The sequence below is a fragment of the Canis lupus genome, chromosome 5, assembly GCF_048164855.1.
Source record: "Canis lupus baileyi chromosome 5, mCanLup2.hap1, whole genome shotgun sequence".
Classification (NCBI taxonomy): Eukaryota; Metazoa; Chordata; class Mammalia; order Carnivora; family Canidae; genus Canis; species Canis lupus.
This window is the reverse complement of record NC_132842.1, coordinates 72,703,102-72,716,493: the sequence shown is the minus strand read 5'-3', so window position 1 is coordinate 72,716,493 and position 13,392 is coordinate 72,703,102. Positions and strand designations below refer to the sequence as shown.

Genomic DNA, 13,392 nt, shown 5'->3' with positions numbered 1-13,392 from the left:
CCCAGGCTCCCTTCAGTGCTCCAAACTTAAGGTCTTGTGAGGGCAAAAATAATCCGAAAAACTGATGCATGTAAAGTGTTAACACTTAATGTGTTACCCACTCTCAACTATAATGACCTGAAAGAGGAGGGTAAGGAGAGAGCAGCGTTTAGTAGAGAATGATGACTCACCCACTAAAGATGGATCTCCCTGTTTCATGATACCAGAGGCAGTAATGTTAGTCGGGGAAGGCCTCCCCCTTGCCAAAAGGATGAGAATGGCAACAGCAGTAAGCCACTCTGGGGCAAGATCTCATCCATATTGAAGACATCCACATTTGTGTGTGTGTGCGCCTTTAAGAGATTTTAAGCTGGTTATGATCATCTCATTGAATTTTTGTCCTAAAATGACATCAGCTTGGTTTTGGTTCCTTTTCCCTCTTAGTAATTTATCTGCTACGGATTTTGATGTTTGGTGTCCATGTGATGTCAAGGAATCTGTCTGCATGATTGTTTATCATTGCTCTGATCCTTTCCAAATACCACAGGAAGAGAGGGGAAGGGACCTTTTAGAGATTATGCTGAAATAATAAATTGGCTGTTCTTTTCCCTATGTGCCTTTCACCATACTACAGAAGAAGCAAGCCACCCCACTGCAGACCCAGGCATGGTCATGGACAGTGTGGAAGCAGGAGACACAACGCCTCCCACCAAAAGGAAGAGCAAGTTCTCAGGCTTTGGCAAGATCTTCAAGCCCTGGAAATGGCGGAAAAAAAAAAGTAGTGATAAATTCAAAGAGACCTCAGAAGGTGAGATATTAAGATTTAAATATATGTTCTAGGTTAATGGGTTTCTTCTATTAGAACTACCTTTCTCATTCTCTTCCCAAGCTTCTATAACCTGCTATTTGAAGAGGGAATTCAGTCTTTAGAAATAAAACCAAGTGGTCACTCACTTAAGCCTTATATATGATAACCTCATCCCAGATGGCTATTTTGATGGGATTAAAGTTTATCAGGTAGTGAGTGAATGGAGTTCCTAAATGGTAGTTTTCTACCCTGACTACTTTCAGAAAAAGTTCACCCATAGATACCTTATTATTAAAATGCCAATGAAAAAAGAGCTAAAATTATATAAGAGTAGTTCCTTTTGGAAATGCTGCTCTCAAAAAAAAAAAAAGAAAAAAAAATGCTGCTCTCCCAATAACGTAGGCTATGAAAGAAATTTAGTTTTTAAATTTGAAGTTAGCTTTCCTGTTCCAGAGAATAGAAAATCGAACCACTTTGTTCTTTTACCTATTGGGTTAGAATGCTTAAAATTGACCTTTAATTGCCACATTTCTGAGTGCTGTTTTCCAATTTAATATTAGTTTTAGAGCGAAAAATATCTATGCGAAAACCAAGAGAAGAGCTGGTTAAAAGAGGGGTTCTGTTGGAAGACTCTGAGCAGGGTAAGTTTGTAAATAAAATAGCATGTGTCTGTCTCTGTACACTTGGTGTTTGATTCTGACTAGGCATTTTAATATTCTTTTGTTTTTGCTGTAGGGAGGGAGGGAAGATTTTTTAAAATTGTTCTTGCATCTAAAATATTTTTTTCAAACTTCTATAAAAAGAGAAAAGACAACTCAGTAGAAGACTCTACAAAAGTACTGGACAGTTCACTAAAGAATACATACTGGGGTGCCGGGATGGCTCAGTTGATTAAGCATCTGCCCTTGGCTCAGGTCATGATCCCAGGTCCTGGGATTGAGTCCCACATCAGGCTCCCTGCTCAGTGGGAGGGAGCCTGCTTCTCTCTCTTCCTGCTCCTCTGCCTGCCTCTCTCCTGCCTTCCCCTCTCCTGGCTTGTGCTCTATGTCAAGTAAATAAATAAAATCTTAAAAAACAATACATATAAATGGGGGCATCTGACTGGGTCAGTCAGTAGAGCATGCAACAACTGATTTCAGGATTATGAGCTTGAGCCCCCATGTTGGACATAGAGATTACTTTAAAAAAATTTTTTTTTAATAGTTTAGTGTAGGGCAGCCCCGGTGGCGCAGTGGTTTAGCGCCACTTGCAGCCCGGGGCGTGATTCTGGAGACCCTGGATCGAGTCCCACATCGGGCTCCCTGCATGGAGCCTGCTTCTCCCTCTGCCTGTGTCTCTGCCTCTCTCTCTCTGTATATCTCTATGAATAAATAAATAAAATCTTTAAAAAAAAATAGTTTAGTGTAATCTGTGAAAGCTGAAGCTATGCAAACGTATGTGCAAACATGTCCAGAGCTTGGTATATACTCAACAAAAATTTGTATACATGTGTTATCAGGAGATATGTACAAAGATGCTTGTAGCAGCAGTATTTACTAACAATAGAGCAAAATTGGAGACAACCCAAATGTGTACTGATAATAAAATACACAGGGGTGCCTTGATGGCTCAGTTAAGTGTCCGACTCTTGATTTCAGCTCAAGTTAGGATCTCAGAGTTATGAAATTAAGCCCCTCATCAGGGTCTGTGCTCAGCATGGAGTCTGCTTGGGATTCTCTCTCTCCCTCTCCCCCTGCCCTTCCCTTACTTGTGCACATTCTCTCTCTTTAAAACAAATAAATAAGTCTTAAAAAAAAAAAATGTTTCCAGACCCCTGAGGCCTCCCTTGCCTCCTACTAACACACTTCTCCTTCCTCCACAGAGCAATCACTCTTAGAACTCTTGGGATAATCTTCTTTGTTTTATTATAGTTTAACCACTTAAGCATGCATCTCTAAATACTGTAGTTTAAGATTGCCTGTTTTTTCTTTACATTTACAGAAATGATAGGATATATATCCTTTCCTGACTGATTTCAATTGCTCAGTATTACTTATGAGAATCATAATATACAGGTGTAGTTAGTTTTCATTGCTGTATAATATTTTATTTTATAAATGTATCACAAGTTATGTATATATTTAGGATTTATTCATTTTTAGAGAGAGAGCACATGAGCAGGGGGAGGGGCTGATGGAGAGGGAGAGAAACAGACACCCCTCTGAGCACAGCCCAACAGGGGGCTCTATCTCACGACTCTGTGATCATGACCTAAACTGAAGTCAGACAATTAACTGAGCCACGCAGGCACACTCTGGAAACACTTTTTTAAAAAATTCATTTAATTAATATATAGTATATTATCAGTTACAGAAGTGTAGAGTTCAGTGATTCATCTGTTGCATATAACACCCAGTGCTCATTACATTACATGCCTTCCTTAATGTCCATCACCTGGTTACCCCATCCCCCGGCCCTCTGCCCCTCCAGCAACCCACAGTTTGTTTCCTATAGTTAAGAGTTTCTTTTTTTTTTTTTTTTTAATTTATTTATGATAGTCACAGAGAGAGAGAGAGAGAGAGAGAGGCAGAGACACAGGCAGAGGGAGAAGCAGGCTCCATGCACCGGGAGCCCGACGTGGGATTCGATCCCGGGTCTCCAGGATCGTGCCCTGGGCCAAAGGCAGCCGCCAAACCGCTGCGCCACCCAGGGATCCCCTAGTTAAGAGTTTCTTATGATTTGTCTCCCTCTCTGATTTCATCTTTTTTAAAATTTTCCCTCCCTTCCCCATGATCCTCTGTTTTGCTTCTTAAATTCCACATATGAGTCAGATCATCTGATAATTGTCTTTCTCTGATTGATTTATTTCGCTTAGCATAATACCCTCTAGTTCCATCCACTTCGTTGCAAATGGTAAGATTTCATTTTTTTTGGCTGAGTAATATTCCATTATATACATAATATATATACCACATCTTTATTCATTTATCTGTCAGATGGACATCAGGGCTCTTTCCACAGTTTGGCTATTTGGAAATATTTCTTAATGTCCATGATGATCACACAAGTGTCCTTGTAATAGCTCATTGAAATTTACATTTATGGGATCCCTGGGTGGCGCAGCGGTTTGGCGCCTGCCTTTGGCCCAGGGCGCGATCCTGGAGACCAGGATCGAATCCCACATCAGGCTCCCGGTGCATGGAGCCTGCTTCTCCCTCTGCCTATGTCTCTGCCTCTCTCTCTCTCTCTCTCTGTGACTATCATAAATAAATAAATAAATAAATAAATAAATAAATAAATAAATAAATGTTTTAAAAAAAGTTTAAAAAAAAGAAATTTACATTTATGTTTTATACATTTTTTTCTCTACTAGTGCTATACTTGACAATAAAAAAGTACTAATAAGATATTTTGAGAAAATTCAATGCTGTGTTATCTATATTTTATTTATTTAAGGAAGGCAAATATTTTTTGTGGGAATGAAAATAATTAGTAAAGGGAAAATACTAAAACATAAATAAGAATAACTGATTCTTTTAGGGAATCTCGAGTATAAATATGAAATGATTTTATTTCTTTTTTTTTAAGATTTTATTTAATTATTCATGAGAGATACAGAGAGAGGCAGAGACATAGGCAGAGGGAGAAGCAGGCTCCCTGTGGGGACTCGATCCCAGGACCCCAGAAACATGATGTGAGCCAAAGGGAGATGCTCAACCATTGAGCCATCCAGGTGCTCTGAAATTACTTTATTTCTTCTAATAATTATCTCCCAATTTCCTATACTAACGGCAACCATTTTCTTGGTGAGGGGTAGGGAAAAAAGAAAAAAGACTGTTCACTTTTCTCCCAAGTATCTATCCCAACTGGCTGTGATCTTTAACTCCAAAATTGAGTGGCTTGTGAAGGATCCTTGGGGCTGTCCTTCTCTGTGTCTCTGTACAATCTCAGCTTTGTGCCACCTGCACTACTATGTCACTTTCCTTGGTTTGTTTTAATATTTTTTAAAAGGCTTTATTTATTTGTTTTAAAGAGAGAAAGTAGGGGGAAGGACAGAATCTTAGACCGACTCCATGCTGAGTGCAGGGAGCCTGATGCAAGGCACAATCCCATGACCCCAAGATCATGACCTGAGCCAAAATAAAAAATCGGGCACTTTACTGTCTGAGCCACCCAGGCGTCCTTGTTTGTTTGGGGTTTTTTAACCAAATTTGTCTCCATGCCCAGATTGCTTCCCTAATCTTCTGTTTGTCATAAAGGTCATGTTTTGGTATTTCAACACTCCTTATTCACTTAATGTCAGGACTTTTCTTCAATGTGTGACTTTTATGAAGCAGCTTATTGGAAGAGTTAAGACTACAGTACATTGATTGTATTTCATTTCTCTTCATTAGAGTTCCTTTGCATGAGACAAATGTGAAAGCCAAGTTTTAAAACTGTATCCTATCCTTTGGACAATGGGAAATAGGAACCAAACCAATGGGATATCATACAAAAAGTATGAAGTATGGTTTTGAACCATGGTAACATATTGCTTATTCACAAAATTGAATTAAATTAGGTAGATTTAAGGTTTTTTTTAAAGATTGTATTTATTTATTCATGAGAGACAGAGAGAGAGAGAGGCACAGACACAGGCAGAGGGAGAAGCAGGCTCCATGCAGGGAGCCTGATGTGGGACTTGATTCAGGGTCTCCAGAATCACACCCTGGGCTGAAGGTGGTGCTAAACTGCTGAGCCACCCGGGCTGCCCAGATTTAAGATTTTTTAAAGATTACTTATTTTAGAAAGAGAACATGAGGGAGAAGAGGAGAGGGAGAGGGAGGGAGAGAGAGAGAATCCTAAGCAGACCCCTCTCTGAGTACAGAGCCCAACACAGGGTTTGATCTCAGGACCCTGAGTTCATAACCTGAACTGAAACCAAGAGTTGGTCATTTAACTAACTGAGCTGCCCAGGCACCCCTCAACTATATAAAAAATTAACAAAGATAACAAACATGAAGGGAAATTACTAAAATATTAATTAGCATTGGTTCCCTATGGATATTAGGATGAGAATACAGTGGGATTTTTTTTTCTTATTTTTCTGCATGGTTAGCTATAAGCATGGATAACCAGTTTTTTATGAGACTTTGAATTTTACTTTTAGACACAAAATCTTCTAGGTATTTTAGATGGCTAACTATAATTGTAACACCTCTGTTGCAGCACCTTTGAACCTTGCTTTGTTTTTGTTTTTGCTTTTTTTATAATGGCCATTCCTTACCAAATGCCCTCTCCTATGTCTCACCTTTCTTGCTCACTCATCCACAAACCCTATACATTACTTGTTTATTGTTTTTCACCTCCATTCAGTCTCTTTTGCCCTATGCTTCCTATTGGCTCTTAATCCAAGTTGTTTTTAGCCTAGAAGCTCAAAGGCCCAATTGATAAATGAGTTGTAGCCATTGGACAAGATACTACTCTGTCCACCACGGAACTGACAAAAAGCTTTATTCTAGGAAGAAACTCTGAGATAGGCCTCAGAACCTGGATTATTATATATTTCCAGTTTAGGCCAAAAGCAACATTTGAACTTTGAAGTTTTTTTCATACTCAAACATAGTTTTTGGCTTAAATATGCATGGTTCTAACTTGACTATATTATAAAATGTTTCATATGTTTTCTGAGATGGGGCAAGGATATCTATAGATATTAAAAGCTGGATACTGCTTATACTCCATTTTGTTAGCATTTTGGTTTTTTTTGGCTCAGAAATGATTCCTGGGCAGCCTGGGTGGCTCAGCGGTTTGGCGCTGCCTTCAGCCCAGGATATGATCCTGGAGACTGGGGATTGAGTCCCACGTCGGAGTCCCTGCATGGAGCCTGCTTGTGTCTCTGCCTCTCTTTCTCTGCGCCTCTTATGAATGAATATTTATGAAATATTTAAAAAATATTTATGAAATATTTAAAAAAATGATTCCTTAGTTAATATTCTAGACAGTCCTATATTTGTTAAGGCTGGCTATATTAACATAAGCAGTAACTTACTGCATTTGCATAGTTGTCATCTTGCTACCTTCCTCGTTTTAAAATATCATCAGAATACTTTATCTTGGGCAGCCCCGGTGGCGCAGCGGTTTAGCGCCGCCTGCAGCCTAGGGCGTGATCCTGGAGACCCTGGATCGAGTCCCACGTCAGGCTCTCTGCATGGAGCCTGCTTCTCCCTCTGCCTGTGTCTCTGCCTCTCTCTCTCTGTGTGTCTCTATGAATAAATAAATATTCTTTAAAAAAAAAAAAGAATACTTTATCTTGAGAAATGTATTTTCATTTAGTACTCATTTGCCAGATTCTCTACTACTTCACCTCCAGCTCCACCTCTCATTGACACTGTGGAGAATGATCCTGTCTAATCTAATGAGGAGATGGTAGGTTGGGGTGAGGGAGACTGGTCCCTGAGAACTCAGGGACTAACTAAAGAGTCACCAAAATGATACTACCTGGAGTGTCTCTGTGGGAAGCCAAGAAGGGAGATCATCTAGAGAGCAACTATTTCCAGTCCCCATGACACTAGAAGGTGAGATGGAGTGTAAGTCTAACCTCATGTTTCTCCGTTCCCTCTCTATCTAGGGAAGCTCAGCAGTAACTGGAATGTTTGTCTTAACTGTTCTGTGCAGGAACCTTACCTGCAGTCTTTATAGTAACGAGTGGTCCTCCCAAAGCCTCCAGCCTAAGGATCATTCCTGCAGTTTAGTTTGTAGGAATGTGTCTTGTCTGTCCATTCTACCCGTTGCTGTGCTTTCCTAATGCCTGGCACCCTCTGCCATGTCTCACCTTTATTCCAACACTCATTATAAGCTTCCTGTTCCAGTCCCTGCCTGATCCATCCTCCTCTTAGCTCTCACATTTAACCTTCAAAAAGACAGATCAGATCAGATCTCTCTTCTACTGTAATTCTTTGGCTTCCTGTTATCTACAGGATTTGGCCCAGGCTCCTTTACATGGATTCAGTGTCCTTCATAGCCTGCTCTGGCTGGCCTTTCCAGTCCTATCCATAGATGTTTCTTATGTGCATCTGTTCTGCCAGACAAACTTGATGCCAGTTGCCGAAAATGCCAAATGATTTCATACATTCATCCATGCTACTCCTTCTTCCTGTCTTTCCTCAAGACCCAGTTTAGCCACCACTCTTCGTGAAGCTTTCCTAACCTCATTCCCACCCCAAGAGAATTGTTTCTTCTTTCCTACCCCAGCACTCCATTTGTTATAGGTCTGAATAGTTAGCATTCATTATTTATGTATATTTGTCTTATTCACGTAGCAAGACACCTGGCACATAATAGGCAACCAGATGTTCATTGGCAAAAGGAATTACTTATTTCTGTTACTGCTATAAAGATCCAGATCATCTTGATCTGAGTTGTAAGTTCAAATGGGAAAGGGGAGAAGGGGGTAAAAAAAGGTTAAAAATCACCAACTCTTCCCCTGTCTGACCACACCAGTCCATCATTTCGCTCTCTCCTTTTTGATTGTGCAGGTGCTGAGGATCCAGGGAAGCTGAGCCATGCCATGTTAAGAAATGGCCATACTACTCCCATAGGGAGTACCAGATCTTCTAGTCCAGACCAAGCAGAAGAGGAGTTAGGAAGAATAGCAAGTCTTAGGAAACCTGTTCCAGAAGAGGACCCAAAGAAGCGACTAGGTAAGAAACCCTGAATTTTTTAGTGTAAGAGCCATGGATCAGTCATTCTCATTTAACGCAGTTTTACTGGGCAGCCCCACTGGCTCAGCGGTTTAGTGCCGCCTTCAGCCTAGGGCCTGATCCTGGAGACCTGGGATCGAGTCCCATGTCGGGCTCCCTGCATGGAGCCTGCTTCTCCCTCTGCCTGTGTCTCTGCCTGCCTCTCTCTCTCTCTCTCTGTCTCTGTCTCTTATGAATAAATAAATAAAATCTTTAAAAAAAAAAAAAAAACTCAGTTTTACTAGAGCCAGGGGAGAAATAAAATCCAGAGGGAATTCTGTTCTCCTCTAGCGATTCCTCAACTAGTAGCAACTGCAAGTGGAATTTTTCCCGTGTCATTCTTAAATTCCCAAAAGAATATTCCCTAATTTGTGATTCTAAAGGATGGAAGAGGATGTTAAGCATCAGGTACTTGTAGACTTTTTCAAACCACACATTCCTTGTTCCTTGTCCTCCCCTCTCAGGATTCTGTGCCTCTTCTGCTTGCCTGGCTCCTGTGGAAAGAATCACTACCATTCAGGCCTCTCTTATTTTGAGATTGTGATTGAGAAAGTGTCATACCTTAAGTAGTTTGAGGTTGGGAAACTTTGCTTATAAACTAATCTGCAAGTTAAATAATGGATGCATTTGACCACAAGCCTGTAGATGTGTTAACTTTTTCAGTCTCGTGTTACTCTTTCTTCCCTTATTATGCAGGCTCAACTGGAAGCCAGTCTAATTCTGAAGCAGAGTCCGTTCCTGAGAATGCACCCAAACAGCCTTTTCTTCCCCCTAAAAGACCCTTGTCCTCTTCTCATGAGGGGCAAGCAAATGAAGGGCAAGCAAAGGATGCCACTTCCTCTGGCAGCACCACCAGGTCCATCTCCTCCACCTCCACTGCCGCCTCCACCATGGCACCTGCTGCCACCTCTGTTGCCACAAACCTGGCAAAAACTGTTAGTTCTTCTATACCCCCCACCCCAGCACCCAGGACTCTACCCGCTGCTCCTGCCAGCACTAACACTACTGCTACCCCAAGTCTCACTCCTACGGTCCCTGCCAAGCAGCCCCCAATCCCTCCCCCTAAACCAGCTCACAGAAATAGCAATCCTGTCATTGGTAAGTAAGTCTTTAGGTTTCCATTGCTTTGAGTTGGATTGGGTTTGGTTTTGGATGATTGTTTTATTGGATAATTGGTACAGTATTGATTTGATCTGTGAGAGACTTCTCCATGTCTTGTCCCTTTGAAAGCCCTCGATATAGAGAAAGTCTTGAAAATGAGGCAGATAGCTATGGATGAAAATGGACTAGAATCAGATAGTTATAAATTCAGTTCCAGTTTGGTTGGGGGGGCGGTTAATATCTATTTTCCTAAAACAGTGTTTCTGAAATACTGCTTATGGTTGAGGGACTGGACATGTGAAAACCACAATAGGTCTGACCTACATGGAGAAAATGTGTTGTTGTTGTTTTTTTTAACCTACTTTAGACCATCAATGCCTGCCTTCAGCATAAGGCCAACAGATAAAAAGGTGATTATATAGATGCCAGGATAATTTGTGATTCAGTGGCTGGCACAATACCTTCATGCAAACTGTAAAAGATATTATTCAGTGTCCTGATAAAATCATGTTTTATCTTGGGAGAGTTAAGAATGATGCTCTTTTTTTTTTTTTTTTTTTTTTTAATTTTGTTTCTTTGTTTAGTTGAGGAAAAGAGAGAACAAGCATGAACTGGGGAGGAGCAGAGGGAAAGGGACAAGCCAACTCCACATTAGGTGCAGAACCCCACTTGGGGCTCGACCCCAAGACCCTGAGATCATGATCCAAGCCAAAGTCAAAAGTCAATCGCTCTACCCATTGAGCCCCTAAGAATGCTACTTTTAATAAAATAAGTGGTAGAAGATAGAAAACCAGGAAGATAACCAGTATATTTTTATCAATTTAGTAAAATTGTTTATATTTACCTGAAGTCCTATTTAGGTCAGCTTTTCTTTACATACATGTATACCTTCTTAGAGGAATTTTTGAGAAAGGGAGAAGAGGAAGGAAGGTAGTTTTTCAGGAAAAATGATACTAGGCTTCCTGTGGCTTGAAGTTCTTGGTCATGATGGAAGGGAAGAATAAAGTATACTCAAACAGCTAATACCCCCAACTTGTGTGGGGCGACAAGAACCCTGAAAAACAGGCTTAGAATTCATTATGAGTATGACAAGTTGGAGTGGCTTGATTAACAAAAGAATCAAGGTTATTACTGTTATCATCACCCTGGATGGACAGTGATATGTTGACTTATCTCTGAGTAACTCAAGCAGCTTTCATATACTTGCTTCTAGAACCTCCTTGTGAAGTAGGAAAGCGATTTTATCTATTATATAGTTAGGGCAATTATAACGTGAGGAAGTTGTGACTCACTCAGGGTTGCACTTAATGAGAGATAGAAACCAAACCTAGGCTTTTCAGCTCTTGAGCCCAGACCTCTGTCCTGTACACCTGTATTCTCAAACTGCTGTCTAGGCTGGTTCTCATCATGATCGCCTGGAGGGTTTGTTGAAACACAGATTGCTGGGCCCTGCCCTGAGAGTTTCTGAATCTGTAAGTGTAGGGTGGGCCTGAGAATTTGCATTTCTAATAAGTTCCCAGGTGATACTGATACTGCATATGTGAGGACCACACATTGAGAACCACTGCTCTAAACCAGTAATACTCTACCCTTTTCAGGATAAGACAGTATTAAAAAAAAAAAAAAAAAAAAAACCATATGTGTATTATTCTCTGGGCTGAGCCACAGAGGCCACTTTGGCCTAAGATGAATAGCCCAAAGCAATAGATCTTGTGACTGAGGGATCAAGATCAGTCTTGAATGGTCCTCAGCAGGAGAAAAATAGAACAGTTTACAGAGTTTTTATTAAGGTTAAATAGATTTGATTTAAAGGACTATCCTTTATTCTGAAACTATGACCTTCCTAATTCTTTGATGTTAAAAATTCATTTCTTTTATGAAAGCATTATGTTCACAAATGGTTTACTTGATATCAAGTCTACTTGGAAATATTAAAAATTGACAACCTGAGGTTGAGAATTTCATTTTAATTTTTTGGTCCATTGGGACGCCTGGGTGGCTCAGCGGTTGAGCATCTGCCTTTTGCTCAGGGCGTGATCCCGGATTCCCGGATCGAATCCCACATCAGGATCCTTGCATGGAGCCTGCTTCTCTTCCCTCTGCCTGTATCTGTGCCTCTCTTTCTGTGTCTCTCATGAATAAATAAGTAAAATCTTTTTTAAAAAGTTGTTATTATATTGGTCCATGAGATCTAAACATTTGGAAACCACTGCTTTAGACATTCCTATGTCTACTAATGGGCATAACAGTGTTAGGGCTAAGGACTAATTAGTTTTAGGAGAAAGGAAGGACCACCATAAGAAGCTGAACAGATGGAAGGATTTGTAACTCCTCCAGTGAACATTCCAGCATCTTGCCCACAGAACTACAGCCAGATGCCATTGTGAGGATAGATGCAACAGTTCTTTAACATCTTGAGGCATATATTTTCCTTAACTTACCAAAGATAATTTACCTTATCAATTTAAATAATAAAATACTCAAATTTGGTTAGGTATAGGTTTTGTTGTAAATGGAGTATCAAACGGCTAATGTCCAGTGTACCCAAAAAATCTCATTGAGGCTAAAATTAATATTTTTTTAAATCTTTTTTTGTATGTGTATGCAATGTTTTTTAGAAAGTCTTTTAAAATTTTACCTAAGTTGGGCAGCCCTGGTGGCTCAGCGGTTTAGCACCGCCTTCAGCTCAGGGTGTGATCCTGGAGACCTGGGATTGAGTCCCACGTCAGGCATGGAATGGAGCCTGCTACTCCCTCTGCCTGTGTTTCTGCCTCTCTCTCTCTCTCTCTCTCTCTCTCTCTCTCTTTCTCTCTGTGTGTCTCTCAGGAATAAATAAATAAAATCTTAAAAAAAATTTTTTTAATAAAAATAATAATAAAATAAAAAAATTTTACCTAAGTTGTATAATACTTTGTTAATTATACTAGAATTACATTTTTAAAAAGATTTATTTATTTGTTCATGAGAGACACAGACTGTGAGAGAGAGGCAGAGACACAGGCAGAGGGAGAAGCAGGCTCCTCGCAGGAAGCCCAGTGTGGGACTCGATCCTGGATTCCAGGATCACGACCTGAGCCAAAGGCAGGTGCCCAACTAGGTGCCCAACAGCTGAGCCACCCCGGCATCCCTGGAATTACATTTTCTTAGAGTGCATTTGAGCATTTATAACATAAAAAACTAAATGATTATTAAAGTAATATAAAATTAATTTATTCACAGTTAATAAATTATGGTTATGTTATGTTAATTTAAATTATTTTCATAATTTATAGTTTAAAATGAAAAAAAATTTATGGTGAATGCCATTAAAACATTATCAAATTAGCTAGCTTTTTACTTTGAATGCTACCAGTGGAATGGGACTCAGGGGCAAGTAAATTTTTATTTCAGGGGACCTTAAGGTTTTACTCTCTAGATAAGACATATGGAAGCCATTTGAAAACAAGTAGTGTAACCAAAATTAGCATTTGAGTAGTAGGTTGGAGGTTGGTGATTAAGAGACTAATTATTTTGCAAGTTTAACCCATGCGTGATGTGATGATCTACTTCTTAAAGGCCATTTGGAGTCCACCAAAGGGACTTTGCTGTATCAAAACTTAGGTCATTTTGAGCTTGGGGAGCTCACATTGGGATATATACTTTTCTGATAAAAGATAGGGGCCTCTCCTCTAATAAACATGTATTGAGGATTTACCATGTGCCTAGCACTATGCCAGCCTCTGTGGATATGCTGATAGAAACAGATTGCTCTGTCATCAAGGAGCCCATAGTGTAGTGAGAAATGGTGATGGGGGTTTGGGTATA

General features: G+C 40.1%; 1 protein-coding gene across 10 annotated transcripts in view; it reads left to right on the top strand.

Annotated features, from left to right (window-relative positions):
- The window catches only part of PHACTR4 (phosphatase and actin regulator 4), a 98,144-nt gene that overhangs the window by 67,362 nt on the left and 17,390 nt on the right, over nt 1–13,392 (top strand). For all 10 annotated transcript variants that reach the window (XM_072827526.1, XM_072827523.1, XM_072827529.1 and 7 more), the window contains 4 exons: nt 614–787; nt 1,348–1,428; nt 8,284–8,448; nt 9,184–9,585. In XM_072827526.1, the coding sequence (XP_072683627.1) occupies nt 614–787; nt 1,348–1,428; nt 8,284–8,448; nt 9,184–9,585 (822 nt within the window). The remainder of the gene's footprint in view (nt 1–613; nt 788–1,347; nt 1,429–8,283; nt 8,449–9,183; nt 9,586–13,392) is intronic.